At 42.0% G+C, this 22,500-nt stretch overlaps 1 protein-coding gene across 4 annotated transcripts in view; it reads left to right on the top strand.

The window, feature by feature from the left end:
* CSNK2A2 (casein kinase 2 alpha 2) overlaps positions 1 to 22,500 on the top strand; it is a 39,951-nt gene that overhangs the window by 8,714 nt on the left and 8,737 nt on the right. For all 4 annotated transcript variants that reach the window (XM_032424524.1, XM_032424525.1, XM_032424526.1 and 1 more), the window contains exons 2-9: positions 1,275 to 1,376; positions 3,730 to 3,780; positions 12,612 to 12,671; positions 17,674 to 17,757; positions 18,567 to 18,677; positions 18,935 to 19,036; positions 19,568 to 19,668; positions 20,501 to 20,649. In XM_032424524.1, coding sequence (XP_032280415.1) covers positions 1,275 to 1,376; positions 3,730 to 3,780; positions 12,612 to 12,671; positions 17,674 to 17,757; positions 18,567 to 18,677; positions 18,935 to 19,036; positions 19,568 to 19,668; positions 20,501 to 20,649 — 760 coding nt within the window. The remainder of the gene's footprint in view (positions 1 to 1,274; positions 1,377 to 3,729; positions 3,781 to 12,611; positions 12,672 to 17,673; positions 17,758 to 18,566; positions 18,678 to 18,934; positions 19,037 to 19,567; positions 19,669 to 20,500; positions 20,650 to 22,500) is intronic.

The raw sequence follows: 22,500 nt of genomic DNA, 5'->3' as shown, positions 1-22,500 counted from the left end.
GTGCTCTGTGTTTCATAATCTCCCTCTGTTTTGTTATGTGTTCAAAGCTGTAGCTTAGTGACCAACAAAAGATGACGGTGTCTCTGGCATGTATATATCTCTCCCCTCCCACCACCACACACACGCAGGCTTTTAAAATCTTATTTCATTGCAAACCCATTGGACGCTCTTTGCCTGTGCTAGCAGAACTGTGTCTAGTGTCTTGGTGAAAGAATACTCCTTTTCCTTAGTCCGCTTTCTGTCATAGCCACACTTGGGAAATGAGAGCACTGTGGCCAAGAGGGAGGCCTACAGAGTCACTGTCTAGATCGGAGTCCTGCCCCCACCCTTCACTGTCAGCTGTGGGACCTTGGGCAAAGGGTTCAACTAGGCTGAGTCCACTACATAGGAATTTTGTGGTTTGTCACTAACTAAAAACAAGAAAATAATAAAGTTCCCGTTTATTGAGTGCTTACTACATGCCAGTCAAGTGTTCTAAGTAATTTATAAAATGTAATTGATTGTGATGTGTCTCTTGTTCCAGAACTACTTACATTCTTCAAATTCTTTAAGACAAGAAATAACACATGTAATGGTAGTATTTCTGATTGCAGTCTTTAATTTTTCTATCCAGCAGATGGACAGGTTAGCAAGTAGCAGAGGTTTCCAATCAGTACTGGATCAGAGATCCATTTTCTCCTTTGCTGATCCATCATCTTTCTTTAGGAGTGGTATGTGTTGGGTAGTTTTAGTGGCTCTGGGCTGATTTCAGATTCTAGATGTTGAGGAAATGGGAGTGGCAACAGGAAATGGGAGCCAGCAGCTGGGAAACAAGTTTGTAACTTGATGTCAGTGAACTGGTCTTCGCTCCTGGAAGACAAAATTACATGTAACTCGTTGGAAGAGCAGGTGTCTCACCATTTTGTTTCATTTTTTTCCGTTTGCAAGTGCATGATATACAGCTGTTCAGAGCTATAACGCGCATTCCATTTGGCAGTTATCTAGAAAGCATTTTATTTTTAAAGTATGACATGGGTGTTCAAAATTTGTAAGTGCCCTAAATGTAACTACCTAAAGATCTGACACATATGCTATATGAGTCTGTATTTACCTTAATCTTAAACGTTCTCAAGGGCAGGCCCCACTTTTATCTTGATTTCTTTTTTCTAATTTAGACACACTCTCTAACGTGTACAAGATAGCGCAATAGCCACTCGATTAGCTGACGTTGTTGTAAGGTTTTATTTATTAACTTCAAAAGGAATCTCACTTCTGATTACTCTTGTGTATTTAAGCCAGTGAAGAAAAAGAAGATAAAACGAGAGGTTAAGATTCTGGAGAACCTTCGTGGTGGAACAAATATCATTAAGCTGATTGACACTGTGAAGGACCCTGTGGTAGGTGCCTGACGGTTGGGGGAGAAGGAGAAAGCGAGTGCGTGCGTGCCTGTGTGTGTGACACAGAATGTCCAAATAATGAGAAACATTACATAGTGGGAATGACTGTGTTCATCTTTACTACTGAGTAGTTTTGAAAACCAGAAAAAAATCACGGTGGCCCAAAGATGAAGTAGCCACCACCACTTTCATGGAACCTAAAAGCGTGTATAGAAAAATCCCTATCCCAAGTTTATTACCTCGTTGTGATTCAGCCCACAAATGTTCGCTGAATGTCTTCTTTAAGCCCTTACTTTTCTTCCAGTTTTGAAAGCTTATTACCACCAGTTAGCCTTATTTTGCTTCACTTAAGTAAGCCTGACATCTGAAAGTCTGGGCTTACAGAAGGAAATACCGAATATCTCCACGTGGACACCTGGCATAGAGATCACAGCCCACAGACCCTTTGAGGAAGGCATCTTGCTGTTTCTCATCCTAGGCCTTAATTCACTGTCTATCCCTGGGGCTCACATTGTATATGCTGATACAACTGAACTATTTTTGTTAAAAATGCTTACTTTGTAGCCATTTTAGATGTGCTCTTTAATTTTGTTTTCTCTTCTTGGGGAGTAACCTTAAGTTTATGATTAGTTAAAGTTTTTATGTACCACCTCCGATCCCATTTCTGTTCTTCCTCTGTTCTACCTCACCTATTTTCCTATCTTCCCATGCCAGCGTTTCGTGTAAGAGGTACGTCTTTGCTTCTGTCTGCTGAAGACATCATAAAGAAACAATGTGCTAGCGAACATGCATTGACCTCTTACTCTGTGCTGGCACTGTTCTGGACCTCACACAGTCCTCAGCAATCCACTGGAGTAGGTGCTGTTATTGGCCACATTGTTACATTGTACAGATAGGACAACTGAAGGCTAGGGAGGTTCAGTAATGTGCTCAAGATTACACAGGATCATTAAACTGAAGAATAAGGAAAATTTTGCCTTTGGGACCCTAAAAAGACTGAGAAGAATGGTTGTATGCTAGATTCTAGCTAATTGGCATTAAAAATATATCCTGCCTGAGCTCAGATCGATTTTAGAATGACTAACTCTGGACTCCATCATCTGTGAAAACGGCCTGCAGTGTGAGCCAGTACATATTACTGGTGTAGCAGCGGCCTCTGCATTTTGGCTTTTTTTTTTAAGTTAATAGAACTTAGTGATACTTGTCTTATTGATACTGTAATGTGTTGCTTAAGGCATGTGTGTGTTTTATATAATATGGAACACAAGTAAATTAAAATTGGATCAAAACCAAGGGGCGAGCCCTCCTCCTCTAACTTGTAGGGAGATGGGCTCACTCCCAGGCAGTAGAGAGATCTGGTGGTCTTGACGAAGCCCCGTCCCCTTCGGGCTAGTGAGGAACCCTTTGACCAGCACTGCTGGGACTGCTGCTCGTTCTGACAAAGCCCCGTGTGCACGTACTGTACCCTGTTTCCTAGGTAACTTTCACCTGCTTCCTTGAGCAAAACTTCCCAGCCATAAAGATTTCCAAGGTGATTTTCTTTCTGTAACCCTTTAAGCCCCTGCTTTTCTCTTAATTTTGAAAGCTATTACTGCTAATGAGCATTATTTTACCTTACTTAAGTAAATCTGACATTTGAAAAATTTATACAAGGAAATATTAGACATTTGGTACTCATTGCATTAAATGAGTATGATTTTGGGGAGTGGGGGGAGACACATCTACCTTGTAAATTGAGACATTCTCTAGTGGTCTCTAGCCAAGGCAGTAATTTCACATTATAGCCTACTGATAATCATAGATATTTTCCTTTTGGATCCTGAAAAGGCCTATGATAGATTCCCAAGACGTATGATAATTCTGTAAAATGCATCTGGCTCGCTAAACCAAGATGAAAACATGTCACTACTTTTGTGGTTGGCAGACTGGAACACTGCAGAGTATAATTCTTCACATAATGTGCCAGGCCCACTGACAGGTTGGTCAGAGAATACATCTCCTTTAAAAAAAAAAAAGAAGAAGAACCTTATGAAAAATGTCAACCATTTACGAAAGTAAAGTGAATAAGATAATGAACCTCCCTGCACACATCACTCAACTTTAGCAGTGCCGCAACCTCGTGGCCAACTTTGTTTCATCCCCCTGCCACCCACTTTCCCACCACTCACCATCCCCACTTATTTCGAAGCAAATTCCAGACACATAGTCTCAAGAGAATACTTTCTTAATAGGCTCTCCCTGATGAGTGAATCCCGTTTTCATTTAAGTGGGATTAGGGGATGGATTGGTACAACAGAAACAAAGCATGTTTATTGTTTGAATACTTACAAGGCATTACTATTCTCTCTTGCAGTCAAAGACCCCAGCTTTGGTATTTGAATATATCAATAATACAGATTTTAAGGTGCGTATATGCTTTTTCTTTCTGGCATGGGGTTAATGGGGGATGGGCAGGTGGCGATAAGTACTGTGGGTGCTCCAGAACAAAAGTAGGCCAGGAAAAGTCATTGGTGAGAGTGGGAAGTAACAAATCGGATTCCTTACCGCGTGAGTATAGGATGCAGAAAGTGGGTAGGGTTCTTGTATTTGGTGAAATTACTCATCACCCTTTGCCTTGCTTACTCTGGGAATAGCTGCTGGGCTGGGTCTAAGCTAATGCCTCATCTATAACACTCCTGTTTTAGACAGCATTGTTTTAAGTAGATATTTGATTTGCATAGGAATCTTCCCTTGTTGATAGGAAGTGGTAAACGGATACAGGGCTCATGTGAAAAGAAGCAGGACATGGGATTCAAGCTGTCAGAGGGTGTGTGTTCACGAACACTGTATACAAAGCAAATGACGCAGAAAAGGTAGTTAAGTGTCGCTGTGCTTTAGAAAAGCCCTATCCTGGGTTATTTACATTTCTTATAATGAATGTTAATTTAGACTTAAAGTGCTCTTTTAAAAGCATGGTTTTAAGCTGTTTTTTTCATGAGTTTTTTTTTTTATTAATAGTTCAGACACTACAACCTTAACTTCTGGTAAGGTTTTTGGGGCCAGTTATTCTGGACATGGTAGAGTGTAATATGAAAACCAATATAAGAACAAAATAGTGGTGTTGATTTTGAGGGGTGTTTGGAGAACTTTTAGATGATTATAACACTCTGTCAATGAATCAAAGACTTATGATTTTGTTGTGATGGAAGTTAGGGCCAAAACCACATCAGCAGTTGAAAAATGCTGGTATCAGGAGTGAAGCTTTTGGGTGAAAATAAAAGAGCTTTATCTCACATTTAATTTTTCTTAGGTAATCACTCTAAAACAACTCTAAAATAGGGTTGATTAGTGGAAAATAAATAAACGGGACTATAATTTATGAAACAATAAGCAAGTTTTATATACAGTGTAGCTTTTCCATGTGTAACAAGTTTCCTTGTTAGTCTGACTCCTTACAGGTGAAGTCAACAGTGAGCTCTTAACAGTAGGATGTAAATGTTTTCATCAGCCTGACGGTGCTTAGCCAGTAGAGTTTTTTGTGATACACATGGTTGATCCCAGTTTTGCCGTGAATGACCCAAGTTTATCAAGGTGTGTGCATTTCTTAGTGAAACCGAACATTTTCCTGAATACCAAAGTTTAAAAGCTCGTCTTAATGAAACTTCATATGAAATGCCTAAATTTTAAATGCTACTGCTTCCTTAATGAGTTTTTACCAGTTGTCTGGCCACACATATAAAATTTTCACTTTAGCATTTTGTGTTTCTTAAATTGACAGCTGCCCTGTGGATTTAACAGCATGCAGAAGATGGGTTAGCAGAAATTTTTAACTCCCTGGAGAAATCTTACTTCTTTTGCATCTTAACTCTCAAAGGGATGTTTTAATGGCACACATTCTCTAGGAGCTTCCTTTAAAGACATCATGGAAAATTCATGTTTTTTGAGGCTTGCATATCTGAAAACATTTTTATTTTATCTTCCTAATTAATGGACTTGCCATGGCATAGAACTCTGGGTTGTAACTAATAATTTTCTCAGAATTTTGAAGAGCTTTTTCCATTATCACCACTGAAGCCATTCTGGTTTCACCTTATGTGATCTGGTTTGGGTTTTGGTTTTTTCTTTGGAAAGCTTTTAGGATTTTCTCTTCAGTCGCAGTCTGTGAAATTTCACAATGATGTTCCTTCGAATGGGTCACTTTTATCTTTTGTTCTGGACACTTGGTGGGCTTTTTCAATCTAGAAACTCATGTCCTTCCGTTTTAGAACAGTATTTTTAACATTCTTTGATTTTCTTCCCTTTCTTCTTTGTTCTCACTTTCTAGAACTCATTCAAATGTTAGACTTCATCTCTTAGCTCTATTCTGTTCTCAGAACTTTTAAAAGTAGTATCCTGTTCTTTTATGTAATATCTTCTATTCTCTCACTGAGGATGTGTGGGTTTTCTCCTCCCCCCCCCGATGTTTTCTTCTTGTGCTGTTTTCTCAGTTTTTCTTTCAAATTCTTTTTTGTGTGTGTGTTCTTCTTTTTGTCTCTGTTGCAATTGTCTGAAATGTCATGGTTTTTGACTGTCTACTCTTATGAGTTATGAAATTACTGATGACTGCTTGTCAGCTCCTTTCTGGAGGATGTGAGCCTGGCTGCGAGCCTCCCGGCCTCCAGCGGAGGAGCCCCGTGGGGAATGTTAACGTGCACTTTCACGTAATTCCCCATTTCCAGTGTGGTGTTTTAAACTTGTTTTCTTGTTTTCAGGTGAATCTGTTGACTCTCTTCATTGATACCTGGGGTCACCGATTCCTGAGCCTTTCGGTAGTTCTTCCATGTGCAGTTGTCTGCTTCTGGACCCCCTCTGCTCTTGGCAGAATTTGGTCTGCTATGTCAGTTGGACATTTTTATCTTGCTTCAAGATGTTGTCATCTCTTCCATTCTGTTAGTTATTGGGAGTGAATCCCCCAGACCCCACTCCTTTTACTGTTACTTTAGAGGAGCGTCAAGAAGAAGCAGGGTAGGATGTGTTTGGTGTGCGGTATCACACCGGAGGGCCCCGTGAGTGGTCAAGCAAGCCCTGCCGTTTTAGTCAACTTACAAGGTGGTTAAATATTACATAGCCGATATGTGTTTTGGAAGAGCAAATCATGACAAGACGGTCATTTTCTGCTCCAGGTAGTATGACAGGCCGCAAGTAGGGAAGTCAGCTAGTTTAATGTCCTCATGCCCTTCAGGCTTTTTATTTTGTCCTGTGTCTATCTTATTAGAAAAGCTTGTTTTTATTTTTTTCATTTTACTGTTAAGTGTATCGAGCTGGATTTAAGGTATCGCTCAGAGGAGGTTTGTCCCAGGTTTAGTATCGGGGGGAATCAGCAGTGATACAACCTGCAGTCTGTTCTTTTCAGAATGTTTTATGGATGTAATTGATCATAAATTTTTATCCATAATTTCCTTTTATTGTAGATTCCTGATTATCCTAACTTCATAAAATAAGTTGGGGAGCTCTTCCTTTCTAGTCTCTGAAAGTTTATATGAAATAGGGATTATCTACTTGTCTTTTGGGAGAGAAGGGAGACTTTGGACTATACTTGCCTTTTCAGAATGTACATACCTCTAAATGAAAGGCTTCTCCTGGGTTTTTGTCTCTTCGTGAGTTTGTTTGAATGATAACGATTTCTAAGGTCCACTTTCAATTTTATTTACATAAAGTTAATAGAATTCTCTTAGGGCTTAAAGACTTTAATGTGTTTATAATTATGTTTTCATTTACATTTTCAACATTATTTGGGCTTTTTCTCTCTTTTCAAAAAATTACCAGTATTGCTAGAGATCTCTTTTACTAATACTTTCAAAGAACCAGCTTTTGGTTTTATTGCTCAAATGTTTCCTTGTTTCTGCTCCTATCTTAATTATTTTCTTTCTTCCTCCCTTCTTTCTTCCTCAACATTTTCATTCTTGGGTTTTCATTGTTTTCCCCCTAACTTCTTGAGTGGAAGTCTGCTCATTTCATGTGTTCCTATCTTTCTTGATTGGTGGTGTGGGCTTTAAGTCTGTGCAACATCACGCACCGCCTTAGCTACATTCCATGGTTATGGAACTCACTTCTGTATCGTTTTCAAATTAGAAGTACAAATTCCAGGGGCACCTGGGTCGCTCAGTCCCTTGAGCAGCTAGTCTCTTGGTTTTAGCTCAGGTCGTGATCTCAGGGTCGTGGGATGGAGCCCTGTGTCGGGCTCAGCGCTCAGCTCAGAGTCTGCTCATCTTTCCCCTCCCTCTCTGCCTCCTCTCCTGCTCCTCCCCTGCGCACGCTCTCTCTCTCTCAAATAAATAAATAAAATCTTTATTTTAAAAAGAAGTACAAATTCCAAACTCGGGAATTTGGGTTTTTCTCCCCCAACTTTGTACTTTGCAATATTTTATTTATTTATTTTTAAAGATTTTATTTACTTGACAGAGAGACACAGTGAGAGAGAGGGAACACAAGCAGGGGGAGTGGGAGAGGGAGAAGCAGGCTTCCCGCTGAGCAGGGAGCCCGATGCGGGACTTGATCCCAGGACTTTGGGATCGTGACCTGAGCCGAAGGCAGACGCTTAACGACTGAGCCACCCAGGCGCCCCTGTACTTTGAAATATTTTAAACCTACTGAAAATCGGAAGGAGTAGCACAATTAATACCCTCATGTTTTTCCCCTAGATTTACCAGTTGCTAATAATTACCACATTGGCTATTCGTTCTTGTCCTATCCCCACCCTCCCCTCTTTATCTCTGTCTTTTTTGTTGAAATCATCTCAAAGTAAGTTGTACGCATCATGATACTTCACTCCTAAATATACGAGCGCTGGAGCTAGATAGGACCTTTTCCTACCTGCCAGTACTGTTAGCACACTGAAGACACAATACTTCTATGATAATGCCATCTGATACACGGTACAGAGTCCATATTCAAGAGTTTCCTGGTAATTATTGTCCTAGGAATGTCCTTCATAGCTGTATGCTCGTGAATAATGCGATGGAGGAGCCACGTGGTTTTTCAACAAAAATATTCTTTTATTGTTGATTCCTAATGTGGCTGCACTGTGTCCAGAGGAACATGACCCATATAATGTTGGTTCTTTGGACTTTGCTGACAGTTGCTTTGTGACTCCAGTGCATGGCCATTTTTTTATATCAAGCTTGTTAAATTAGTTCAGATCTTCTATGGCCTTACTCATTTTTCCCCTTGATACTTCATTTTATGGTGGAGGTACTGGTTCGGTCGATTTCTCCTTGAAATCATCAGTTATGCTTCATATGTGTCAAAGTGATCATAAAAGATACATCGTGACACTTAGAAAAAAAGACAAAACTTCCAAAGGAGTAGGAAAAGCCAGTCTCTAATAGTTGAAATGAACAGTTACAGAAAACTCTCAAACTTGACATTTTCTCAAGGAAGCTGAAGTACAGTATGTGGCAGTTTTCTATGCTTTTGGAAGAATATAAATAAAAATAAATATACATTTTAAGCAAAATATATCATCTGGACATTTTAAAGATTGGTAAGGCATCCTGAATAGACTCCGTTTGAGAAGATAGTAGGCCCATATTGCTCTGTGGTAAATTTCTAAATCACCCCCATAGAGGTGGGCCTTGACTAGCTGATGTCTTGAGGCCTTGTTACTGCTGTTAGTAGTTCGATGTGGAGAGGATCTTCTTTAGAAGACATGTTCAAGTGATTAGTAATAACTTTGATTTGCTTGATTAGTGATTTGTTCTGCTTCCTTAAATTTCTAAAAATATTGACCTTGGTTTTATTCTGGATCTTGGGGTTACATGTTAATGCCAATGCTGATGAGACTGCCTTAAGCACCTTTCATTTTATATCCCACTCCCCCTGGCTTTTTTCTTCTCCCTACGTGGGGACCACTGGGATTTCTGGACACAGACTGAGCTGTGTGGGTGAGGGAATGTGCACGCTCTGTGTGCACGGTGAGAGTTTGCTGTGTCGGTGATTCCCACATGTGGCTGGGAACCTTCTTGAGCTGCGTAGTCCTCCTGAATGACAGTCCTCGGGGATGGGGCTTTGGAACCTGTAGCTGATTGTGATGCAGCCGAAGTATACCCACAGTCTCTGAGGACCAACGAGCATACAGCAAGAATGAGGCCCACATGGGCATACAGCGAGAGTGAAGCCATTCCGATCTGGGTGGTGGTTTTAGACCAAGGAGGTTCTGAGGCTGTTGACCAAATTGCCTTTTTTCCATTGTCCTCCTCAAAGTTTCTGAGGTTAATAAAAAGTCCCAGGATATTTCCACCTTGGGTCTTTTGAGCCATCCTGGAGTAGACCTGATTTCTGAGAAAATGCCATGTGTTTGAGGCTTTGGAACCAGACTAGGATTGGTGAATAGTTTCTTCCTCAGCACCTTTGTAATCTTCTGGGAAGCATAGGCTTGTTTTGCTTTCGATAAGTCACTTATTTCATGAAAATATAAGCAAAGCTAACTTCCTGCCAACACTTTGCAGTTGGTTGGTTAACAATGTTCTCCACATAGCTGGCCAAGAAGAATGGAGGAAAAGTGTGGTTCTTGTGAAATTTCCCTTTATAACTTGTCATGGACTCTTCACACTTGTGTTTCCTAGAAGACAGTTTTAATTTTGTTCCATTGACTGGTGAACATTATCAAAAACAAATACTTAGCGATTGCCTTCTGGGTACAAGCTGAGAGCCACCACTGATGGGGGGGAGGGTATATACCGCGTATGCTGCTCCTCTGTTGTGTTATCCGAGCACTTAGAATATGGACCAGATTGTAGGGTGGCCCCTTGCATACTTGGGGGAAGGAAAGCAAAGATCTTGAGTCAACAAGTTGGTGACTACCACCAGCCACAGCACCCATTTTTCCCCATTGTATGTGTGCCTGATCTGTGGGGATGCTGACATGGGACTTGGGGTGTGGGCAGAGTGGAGCAGCCTCTTGTTGCTCACAGCCAAGTGAGGTTATCTTGAGAACCTCAGGTCACTGCCAGTACCTGAGTGCGGAACATTAACTCTGGGGACGTGGTTGCTGTCCATGTCCTCTGAACACCCCAGAGGACAATAAATAGGGGGTTCAGAGAAGGAAGGGGCCACTGTCAGCTCTCTTGACTTACAGGCTAAGGGAGAGGGGCAGGGTCTTCTAGACTTGGGGGGGAGGTGGGGACACTGGAGAAGGAAGAATGGGGAGGCTGGGCAAGCAGATTTGTTGGCGTTAGGGACGCCCCAGGGCGGCAATGGAGACAGAGTGCAAAAGTCATAAGAAGCCAGACTGTGGACCCTGGCGAGTCCTGAATTTTAGGCCCAGGTGGTAAAATGTTACACATGTAGTTTGGTCTCCTCCTACCCAGATCTCCTGAGAAATGAGAGTGAACGTCAGCCTGTCATTTGGGACTTCATAATGTATTAGGCCTAACCACTATATTCATTTAGTGTTTTATATTACATAAAAATTGATATTGGTTGGAGTAGCTAGAAATACTATATTGGCAGGCCAAGGACATTTATTGTTATGCCTTAACACGAACCATTTACACAGATGTTTGATATAGATACACGATAGGAGATAAAAGTCCAAATGATAAAATAGCCCATAATTATTCTCTGGAAATAAAATAATCCAGTCCTCTGAGGGTTAGAAAATGCTCGCTTCACTTTCATGGCCTGTTTATTGACTTGAGGTTCAACTTGGCACAGTCTCTGGGAGCGATCTTAATTCTCAGAGGAAGAGATGATTTGACACCCAAAGAGATGGTATCTTCAGCCAGTGTCTGTACATACGGGTTGTTGGTATGCTGGTTGAGAAGTCTTCCTTGCCGTTCAGAGCTGGAGGAGAACAGAACACTTGGGTGTTTGGCTGTTACGCAGTCAAATCCCTCCTGAGCAGAAGTGGTGGTATGTTTGTGCTGTTGTTTCCGAGTGTAGTTCCTTCCCAGCCCAGGCACCACAGGTAGACTGGTCTGTATGGTCTCATTCCCTCTGCTGCCCTGAGCTGGCTTGTGCCTGGGGCTGATGAAGGCAAATATTTTTACTAAGCTAGAGGGAGAACTACTTTTATTCAGCAGAGGAAATTTGAGAAAGAAGCTCAATCCTGGTGTTCTTAGAAGATGTTAGATTTGATTCTTGGCAAATTGTTTATCTTTTTGAATAGGTAATATATTTACATGGATCTAAAATATAAAATGGTATGCAATGAAAAATCTTCTTTATTTCCCTGTGCTCTAGCTGTCCATCCCCCACACGCATGTATATGAAGCCAGGTTTTCATGTTTTTATATCATTCTTACAACTACAAACAAACAGGGCTGTGTAGTTTTGCGACCCCCTCACACAGACACATTGTATAGCCCGGTCAGTGCTCCTTAGAGAGCTCTCCTCTATTGCCAGTCTTCCAATAAAGAAACAAAGCATGTTTAATAAAGTTGTGCTGACTAATTTTATAGAAAGTGCTGCTTTGGACTGATGGGGAAACAGATCTACTTGGAATTGAATACCAAAAATAATAGTATTAGTATAGTTTCTGATGAAGGTTTGTGATGATTTTAATGAACCTGGATGTATTAAGGCTACTCTGCCTCTTAGAAATGGAAATTAAAAAAAAAAAAAACCTCCCAGTGGGTGTGTCTTTGTCCCAGTATGAGAACTCTTTGTGTGTCCTTTTGGCCTGGAATCATTTTCAGTCCCTGGCTCCCTTTTTTTCTCTCTCTCCCTCCCCTACTCCTTTCTTAAGTCTCTTACCATCTCCTAGAGCTGGAGCAGTCACTTTCTTCCTGTTTCTTTTATGAGCAGACAGACTGTGTTGCCACTTTTTACCACATGGGCCTTTGAAGTTCTTCAAGTTTTGCTCTCCACTCAGAACTTAGTTCTCTAACGGACACTGTGCTGCTTCAGTGGGGTTAGTTTGTTTAAGTGTAGTGAGAATATGAGGACAATTGGACAACTTGAACTTCATCTCCATAATAATGTAATTTGGGGTGTTGAAATCATGGAGCACTGAACACGTTTTTAAAAGATCCATGTTGAATTAAATGTTTCTCTCCCTTGGAACTCCCCCCCCCCCCCGCCCCCAAAAAAGACAAAAGTATTACACCCTCGTCCTTGGTCTTTGTCCCCATTTGTTCCAGATCAGGTAGTAAAAAAAAAGTCCTGGGGTTCTTTAGTGACTTAAGCTGTAAGTGTACAGAGAATGATGACCAGTATTGGGGATGACAAGATGCGATGAGACTATATTAACTTTCTCTTTTCTGAAATCTGTTTCAGCAACTTTACCAGATCCTGACAGATTTCGATATCCGGTTTTATATGTATGAGCTACTTAAGGTAAGTGGCATTCATAAGCAGTGAATTTTTTCAGGTGTATTCGTTAAAGAAGTTTTTGAGAGGACGAAGGGAACTCAGGCACTTTTTCTTGATACTTAGAGAATTTAGTGAGATTTTTGTTTTGTTTTCGTTTTTGTTTTTAATTTTTTTTTTAAAGTAGGCTCCATGCCCAACGTGGGCTTGAAATCAAGACCCTGAGATCTAGTCACATCATCTACTGACTGAGCCAGCCAGGCGCCCCAAGGCGTTTTTTTTGTTTTGTTTTTAACTTACATTGAGATCTCTTGTGGGATCTTTACATAGAAACTTTCCAGTAGAACTGAGAAAGATGGCCAAGTCAAGAGATACCAGGAACATTATGTCAGAAATCAGAAGCTCCTCCTTCATAGCTCTTGTTGGCCTTTGGTTTTTCTTTTTGCTGCTTAATTAATACTATTAGTTTTCACTGTATAATACATCACCCAGAACTTAACAATTTTTAAAAAAATTATTCATTATTTCTCCTAATTTTGTGGGTGAGTCTTTTTTCTGGGTCAACTTGACTGGGGCACCATTGGTCCAGGATGGCCTCATTCACATATCTGGGATGGCAGCTGGAATAGCTGAAGGCTCGTTCTGCAGGGGGTTAGTCTAAGTTGCTTCTTCCCATGGTGGTCTTAGGGTTCCTAGTAGCACGAGAGGGCAAAGTTTGATGTGTAAGCGCTTTTCAATTCTCTGCTTGTATCATTGTCTCCTAATGCCCTGTTGGCCAAAGCAAATCCTGGCCAAGCCTAGATTGAAGGAAGGGGGAAGTAGACTTCACCTTTTGATGGGCAGAGCATTAAAATCACAGTGTGGAGAGACATGCCTACTGGGAGGGCAGGAATTTGTGGCCATCTTTCTCTCGCCATCACTCAGAATCCCCTTCCCAGTCTACCCTCCAACCCTGACTGACCTGGACACGAAGGGAGAGGTGATGGGTGGTCCTTCTAGCAGACTTAGTAATCTCCTTAGGTGGAAATTTTGAAGCATTACTGGTTGATGGAGGAATGATCTTTTTTAGTTTGTCTAGGTAAACAGTTAAAGAATTCTAAAATGGCTTGTAAAATGGAATAGACCAATGGCTCCTAATTTGTTTTGAGTCATGGATCACTAAGAATCTAATGAGAACATATAAACTCCCCCCACCAAATGCCTGTATAAATATACGGTATTACATAAAGTTTTATGGGGGGTGTGGCTCTCAATTTAAGAACCTCTGAAAGATAGAGATGACTAAGTTATTGGCATTATTGAAGAAAATTGCCAAGATGGAGTTTTGATGGGATTGTGAACAGTTACTTGAACAAAATCCCAAGTTTAATTAAGGCTAAGCTTTAGGGAATGGGGGTTTGAAGAACTAGCTCTGTGAGGTAAATGTATTTTCTTAGAAGTGCTTATACAAACCACTTGTCATTAGTACCAAGGTGGCGGATTTAAGAGTCCACTCTTACAACTAATGGGTCTTTCCTTTGTCAGTAAGATCAGAAACATGTGAAGGTAGAGCTTGGTTCATCACACCTTTCTGCATGTCCTCTCCAGACCAGAATGGAAGGCGTCAGTGGGGAAGGGGTTTGCAGTGCTGTGGTCTTACGAGCTGTCCGGCTAGCTCCTTCCCTGCGGGTGCTTTCCTGAGAACCCCCTGCATCCACCCAATGAGAGCTGCAATCCAAATCTCACAATTGGTTATTTTTTTTAAAGTAAGGTGTTAAGATTTTGTGGTTTTCACTTAGCACACCAAAGATGAAGATTGAGAACCTAGCACAGTTGTGCTTAGGTCAGGTGAAGACATCCCTATAATGCAGGTCTTCACAGGCTGGTCATTCAGACGGTACTGCGTGTCTGCTTACCCTTCTGCTTTTCGGAGGTAGCGGCTAGGCAGTAGGGGCCTTCTTTCTGCCAATGAGGCACAGAACCCCAGACGAAGCTTGAAAAATGTCTTTCATGCCTAACGGTCAGATAATACCAGATTTTGAAACTGAAATAACTCCCCTAAGGAATTTAAAAGCATGTCCGCGACTCCACAGGGAGTCCGACTAGTGAACTTGGCAAAAGAATCAATTCCTTTACTGTACTTGTTCAGCCTCTGCTCTCCTCAAGTGTTTCTCACATCCCAGGTATTATGGTCCTAATTAGTTAATTCCTTTGGGCAAAGACTAGGCAAAATAACAGAATCAACACTTGCTAAATTTTCTCTTTGGAGGGGAACAAAATGGGGATGAGGAAGAGGAAATCTGCTTCACGGAAAATGTAGAAGAAATTGAGACGAGGGCTATTGAGCGGTTCCTGGGTACACAGTGCGGTCTCCCAATTCAGATCCGCGGAGGTCTATCCTCAGGAGCCCTGGTTCATAAGGCACTGCCGCAAAGCCATTGTGGAATCTTGCTACACCTGTTGTTGTGAAACAAAACAATGAGAAAAGTCAAATTGAAGTAGAACTTCCATAAATGAATAAATCTTTTTTTTTTTTTAAAGATTTTATTTATTTATTTGACAGAGACACAGAGGGAGAGGGAACACGAGGGGGAGTGGGAGATGGAGAAGCAGGCTTCCTGCCCTGCCGAGCAGGAAGCCCGATGTGGGGCTCATCCCAGGACCCTGGGATCATGACCTGAGCCAAAGGCAGACGCTTAATGACTGAGCCACCCAGGCGCCCCCATAAATGAATAAATCTTAAGTGTACAGGTTTTTGGGTTTTTACATAAGTGAAACCTTCACCGAGATTTATATATTGCTCTGCTGCTGTCCAGTACAGTAGCTGTTGCCCACAGGTAGCTATTTAAATTTTTAATTAAAATTTAAAATTCTGTTCCTTAATCACAGTAGCCACATTTCAAGTGTTCAATGGCCTCACGTGGCTAGTGGCTACTACATTAGACGGTGCAGATACAGAATATTCCTGTCATTGCAGAAAGTTCTGTTGGACAGGGCTGGTAGCGAATATTATGAATACCCCAGAAGGCTCTCATACGTCCCTTCTCTTCAGGATCCCCTTTTCTGAAGATACTCTTCTCACTCCTACCACCATAGTTTAGTTTTGGCTGTTTTTTAACCTTCATACATAAAGCATCATACACTGTCTACTTTTTTGTGTCTGGGGAAAGCAAAATTTGTTTATTCCTGGAATGCTGATCCTAGGGATCATTCTCTGACCTAGTCCAGTGGTTCTTAACCAGGTCAATTTGGCAAAATCTGGAACCATTTTTGGTTGTCACAATTGGGGAAGAGTGCTACTGGCATCTGGTGGGAAGAGGCCAGGGATTCCTTTAAACATCCTGCAGTGTACAGGACACTCCCCACAACAAAGAATTATCCAAAGTTCAAAATGTCCAAAATGTCAGCAGTGCCGAGGTGGAAAAACCTTATCTAGTCCTGTGGAAAACTCCCCTAAAAGCACTCCGTGCCAAGCACATAGTAGGAAGCACAAGATGATGGGTTGCTGTGATTATTATTACCTAAGGAGTAAATCATGGCACTCAGATAGGCTGCAGTGCTTTTTAAGACAAGCCAGAGGGCCTAATTTGAAATGTATGGGAATGGTTACTATGTTCAGAAAGGGAGAATTAGAAGCAAGTATTTGTATTATCTAAAACAAACCACCCAAAGAAAAAATGGTAAAAAAAAAAAAAAAAAAAAAAGTAAAGATTTGAATCAGTATTTGTCCAAAGAAGATACAGGATGATCACTAACACCCAAAAAGATGTCAACTTGATGACCCAGTTAGGAAATACAATTCAAATCCACAGTGAGGTCCCACTTCAGACCCACCAGAACGGCGGTAATCCCAAGGGTGAAACAGTTACAAGTTGTTGGCGAGAATGTGGCGAAACTGGAACCTTCCTGTGTGACTGCTGGGGATGTGAAATGGAGCAGGCACTTTGGAAAAGAATTAGGCAGACTCTTAAAAAGTTTGATGTAAACTAACAGACAGCTCAGCACTTCCACCCTCAAGAATCTGTGTAAGAGAAATGAAAGCCTGGTTCCTCTCAGAGACCTGTATGTGAATATTCATAAGCAGCATTATTCATGATAGCCCCAAACTGGAAACAACCCAGATGTCCATCAACTAGTACAGCCCTACAGTGGAATACTACTCAGCAAGAAAAGGGGAACACAGATGAATCTTGGCAACATTATGCTGAGGGAAAGAAGAATACTGTATATTGTATTATTTCATTTTATGAATGCCCAGAAAAGGCAGATCGGTATTAACAGCAGGTTTGTGGTTACGGCTGAGGTAGGGGGCCAGGGGGGATGGGGATTGATCACAGGCAAGCTGAAGGGGAATTCTTGGGATGGTGGCAGAGTTCCAAGACTGGATTGTGGTGCTGGTCACACAACTCTGAATGTGCTGCTAAAAGAAATCATTGACTTGTACGCTTAAAATCTTACCTGCATATCATCTATCTTGTAGGAAGCAATATCTTCCCTTAGAGTAAAAATAGAATTCTTAAAGGCCTCTGGCTCAGGGGTTGTTTTTAAAAGAAAATACTAATACTAGAATACTTGGTAATCTCGAAGGTCCACATGGGGGACTGGGCTAAAAGACAAGCCACGTTGAATGACACGTTGTGATGTCATTCTTCATCCCCACCAGGGACTCTTGCGTGCCATTTGAACCATGGTGAGAGGGACTCTAGTGAGTTTCCCAGATCTGGTTTTAAACCCATCGAGTTAGACCAACAGATTAATGTAGGATTTCTAAATCCAGGTGGCTGGTGAAGTGTTACCTACTAACACCTAAGTAGGAAGAATCTCCGTGTCCCCTTCCTAGCATAGCCCCCTTTCCACCACCTGCCAGCCTAGTGTGCACAGAGAGCAAGGGGGGCCTTCTGAAGCATGCCTGTTCTCCTCTGTTACAGACAGTAAGCTGCCCCTTGGGAGACTGTATCCAAGTCAAGCTGTCACAAATAATAGGAATATGCTTGCATTGGGGGTTGGTAGATGGTTTGCTTACTTTTCTCTGTGCTTTCTTATCTCATAGGCTCTGGATTACTGCCACAGCAAGGGAATCATGCACAGGGATGTGAAACCTCACAATGTCATGATAGATCACCAGCAGAAGAAGGTACCATTGCAGCCAGGAAGCAACAAGGCTTTCCGTGGGAAGCCTAGGGCAGACCACAGCACTGGCCAGTACCTAGGTGGTACTGCACACCCGTTGACTACTTTCTTCGGCAGACTTGTGTTACTGTTACCTCTTCAGTCTCCAGTGTTGCTTTCTACTTTGCATAAGCATGGTACACAAGGAAAGTAGACAGCCGAGCCTCACTGTAGTCCCTTGTTTGTTTTGGTCATGGTTTTCCAGAGGGCCTTGCAAAGAAACTCCAGCTGATGGTTTCTACTTCTTTTAATGATCCTCAGACCAATCAATCTGCCTGGCCTTAAAAGTACACTTGGGTCCCTCCTGTTTTTGATACCCAATTCTGGTTGTCCCTGGTTGGTGAGTAAACAAATCAGCTACTAGGAGGTGAACGAAAAGCTGGAGCAGTGCTTCAATCCTGGACTGGGGCCTGCGTCCCCAACCCTTTCAGTTGTGGCTAGAGCTTATAATGGAGGCTGTTAATGACGGGGGAGTGTGTTACACACGCTGGTGATACAGACACAGAGTGAAAAGCTTAAGCTTGATTGATCTGAAGAGGATGATAAGCCAGGATCATTTAAATTTTAAAAAAAGAAAAAGCACATAAGATTCTGAGTGCTCTGCTCTAGAAGTGACCTCTTCCACAATTGCTGAAAGTGTAATTTTTGCCAGTGCACTTGCTAACAGTTTTCATGTGGCCCACGTAATTGTCAGCCAGTGTGATGTGGCCTTGTTCTAAGGCACGGGCGTCAAGAATCACTCCTTTACGTGTTTGATTTCTGTCATGTTTGTAGCTGCGACTGATAGACTGGGGGCTGGCAGAGTTCTACCATCCTGCTCAGGAGTACAATGTCCGTGTAGCCTCGAGGTACTTCAAGGGCCCAGAGCTCCTTGTGGACTATCAGGTAAAACTCTTAGCCAAGCACCTCCGCCGTCTTTGTGTGTTTCCTTAGGACTTCTCCTCATTTGCTGTTTAGTCCGTCAGTTTGGATATATTCAAAAGCCCAGCCCGAAGCGATAATTTCAGACTTTTCTCTGTGACTTTTTTTTTTATTCCTTTGAATTCTAAAATATGTGCAAAGGTCAACTAAAGACTAGAAATCCAGATCAGAGAAACGCATTTGTAATACCCTTCACTGACAGGCTGACCTTATTTCCCCAGATGTATGATTACAGCTTGGACATGTGGAGTTTGGGCTGTATGTTAGCAAGCATGATCTTTCGAAAGGAGCCCTTCTTTCATGGACAGGACAATTATGACCAGGTGAGCAAACACTGACTGGCTCTTCCCCCATGTGGGGGCAGATGCCAAGAAAATGGAGTCCTATGACAGGGATGCTATCCTCGAGCCACTAAATATCACTCGACGTCTGCACAGAAGTTTTCCTTCAGGATAAAGAGTTTCATGACATTTTGTCTGTGGTTACCAGGTCCCCAAATGTAGAGAAAGATAAAGCTCTCTTATGCCCAACTTCGGAGTGAGTCTGTGAAGAAGTCAGGCAGTCCTTGTCTAACAAAACCAGACTGTAGTCATTAGATTGTGATACCCCCACAATTGGTCAACTTCTAGGAGATTATTGTCGTAAGTTGTTACCATTTTAAAGGCAGTTTGGAAATTGGATTTCTGTGAACATCGTGTCCTGGGGTCTGCCACCTGTCGGCCCCAGGCTCCAGCCTACATCTGGTCCCTGAGGACTCAGTGATGTGGAAGTCCTCGATGCCTTGGAATAGCATCCTCACAGGCTTGCAGTGAGCTCTGTGCTCAGTGATTTGGTCAGTTTGTTTTGTGTTTCAGCTTGTTCGCATTGCCAAGGTTCTGGGTACAGATGAGCTGTATGGGTATCTGAAGAAGTATCACATAGACCTAGATCCGCACTTCAACGATATCCTGGGACAGTAAGTAAGAGGGCGAGAGAATGAGGGTTTTAACGTACCCCATTTCAGAAGTGTGACTGTTCACCGAAATCGCTTGCTAATCATAGCAAAATTGAAATCTCCTCCTTTCTTCCCGTATTTTTTTTTTTTAACTTGCTTTGAGGTATTTGGGAATTGTTTACATGTGTCTTCTGATCATTGTACTTCTCTAAGAGATAACCTGTCAGTCAGTAGAAAATGGAAGACAAAATCCTGTTACAGAAAAAAGCTTTCTGATACAGCATATGCTTATTTTAATGGAAAATCTTAGAAAGCTGTGATTCTTTTTTGAGTAAGAGATTTATAGTTTTTTCTTGTTCTGTGTAATGTATTTTCTACAAGGTAGCAAATTTTAAAGCCTATTTGCAGGTACGGTGCAATAGTGTTAATGCAATAGTGTTGAAAAGTAAATGCGCTGACAATTTTCAAACAGTGTTTTATGGAGCCTCTATGTTTCTGAGGCTAGTTCTCTAAATATTTCTGCTGAAAAACAAAAATAACTCTGTCCCCTCTGTGCCTCACCAGAATGGACTAAAAGCCTGAGGCATAAGAAGTGATTTAAGAAGGTGCCACAAATTCTAAATCAGATGTCGAAGTTTTCACTCCTTTTATTTATCAGTCTGAGAGCACGGTTTTTGTTTCAGGATGCTGTGAGTGGCCCTGTGGGGGTGGGGCAGATACCAGTGAGAAGGAGATTTAACGAGCTTGAAATCAGCGCAGTCAGTATTCTAAGATTTTGTTGCCTTTAGCCCTAGTAACATCAGGATTCTTGTTGAATAGACTCTCGGTACTAATGCTTCCTTTTCCTTCTCAGACATTCACGGAAACGCTGGGAAAACTTTATCCATAGTGAGAACAGACACCTCGTCAGCCCCGAGGCTCTAGATCTTCTGGACAAACTTCTGCGATACGACCATCAACAGAGACTGACTGCCAAAGAGGCCATGGAGCACCCGTACTTCTGTGAGTCTCCAGGGATATAATTTATTAAAGGAAAAATTCTTCTGTTCTTTATCTTTGAGGCCAGTCAAGAGAATTCTAGGTATTTGGATTGACTCTTCCTTGGAATTTGGCCTCATTAGCTCTAGACTGTTGAGACAGCTTTGCAGTTCCGTTTTTTGATCTGCAGAGGTGTTTGTCCACTGCCTTAACTGCACTTGAGTCTGGTCTGTGGACCATTCCCTGTGGCCCTGAGTTGATAGATCACAAGTACCTAAACGTTGTTTTCCAATATATACGTCTGTGTGGAAACCTAATCAAAGATACTTTCCCCTCAAAAAACAAGTAGTTAGTTAAAAGTAATGAGGTGACCGTAGTGTGTATATATATATTTTAAAGATTTTATTTGTTTATTTGACAGAGACACAGCGAAAGAGGGACACAAGCAGGGGGAGTAAGAGAGGGAGAAGCAGGCTTCCCGCGGAGCAGGGAGCCTGATGCGGGGCTCGATTCCAGGACCCTGGGATCATGACCTGAGTCGAAGGCAGATGCTTAACGACTGAGCCACTCAGGCGCCCCCGTAGTATATTTTTAAAGAAGGAAATGAGTTAAATAAATAAAAGGAACTTGAGGAAAGGAAAGCAGGTGTGGAAAGACCCCACTAGGGCGCCTGGGTGGCTCAGTTGGTTAAGCGTCTGCCTTCAGCTCAGGTCATGATCCCAGGGTCCTGGGATCGAGCCCTGTGTCGGGCTCCCTGCTCAGCGGAGAGCCTGCTTCTCCCTCTGCCCCTCCCCCCTCTCATGTTCTCTCTCATTCTCTCAAAGAAATAAATAAAAGATTAAAAAAAAAAAAAAAGACCCCACTAAAATCCTACCTCAGTTAAAGAATTTTTAGGCCTCACTTCCAAGTGTGTGTATTGTATTCAATGCCTGTGGTTGCGTATTGTCTGCATGCGTACAGCCCTTCCCCCCGAAATAAAGTAGGTCTCAAATAAACTTTCCCCTGAATTGCTGGCAACGTAAGATGACTTAGTCCAGGACAGAGGAGACTGGGGATAAAGGTTACGGGACCCGTCTCAGCTCACTCTCTGAATGGAGAAGAAAACCTTCAGCCTGTCTGTTGGCTTGTCCAGTATGCGATCTTCCTTTCTTTTCTTTCCGTCTGGAGATTAAGCAGATCATACCTGAATAATATAAATCTTGAACCTGCCCGCCCATAAGCATTAGTAGACAACAAATTGGAAAGGTTTTACCCTTTGGCCTTCTAGACCTCGGACAAGTGCACCTCAGGGGTCCTCTTTCCAATTTCTGGCACCGGAAGCTATTTTCACCCTTTGAGTTAGATCCAATTAAGAATTCTGGTGTTTGCAATATGTAATTCATGATCCGTCCACTTTTCTGAATACACATCTTCTGTATAAAAAAAAAAAAAGTGTTTCAAATGACTGTCACTTAAAATTGATAGGTCTTCTAATGGCTCTTTTCATTCCTTTGCTCCAAAGTGCTCATTACCGCACATGATTTGAAGAAATTGGGGATTCGATCTGACATTAGTATTTAAGGAAAATAACACATAAGAACATTAGTAGTGATTTTGAACAGTGGGAAGTCAGTGTTTGTGGGCCTCTCTTCTCCTGGAGTCTCCATAGTTGAACTTGTCCTCTGAGGGCAGTGCAAGAGTTGACTAGAAGAGCAGACTCCCCTGATTATTTTTCAGTGTCTGATTTTTCTCTCACCTTAGTTCTGTAATTTCTGTTGTCCTTCTGACCCTGGCTTTCTCGTCAGTCTGTCAGTCTCGCTCTATCCCACTGTGGAAGGGGGTTTGTCATGATGGTGTCTCCCACACCTTCCAGCCCGGATTCGCCTGACTTCCATC

The sequence above is a fragment of the Phoca vitulina genome, unplaced genomic scaffold (genome assembly GCF_004348235.1).
Source record: "Phoca vitulina isolate PV1807 unplaced genomic scaffold, GSC_HSeal_1.0 scaffold30, whole genome shotgun sequence".
NCBI classification, from domain to species: domain Eukaryota; kingdom Metazoa; phylum Chordata; class Mammalia; order Carnivora; family Phocidae; genus Phoca; species Phoca vitulina.
The sequence above is the reverse complement of the archived record's forward strand: the minus strand, read 5'-3'. Positions and strand labels throughout refer to the sequence as shown.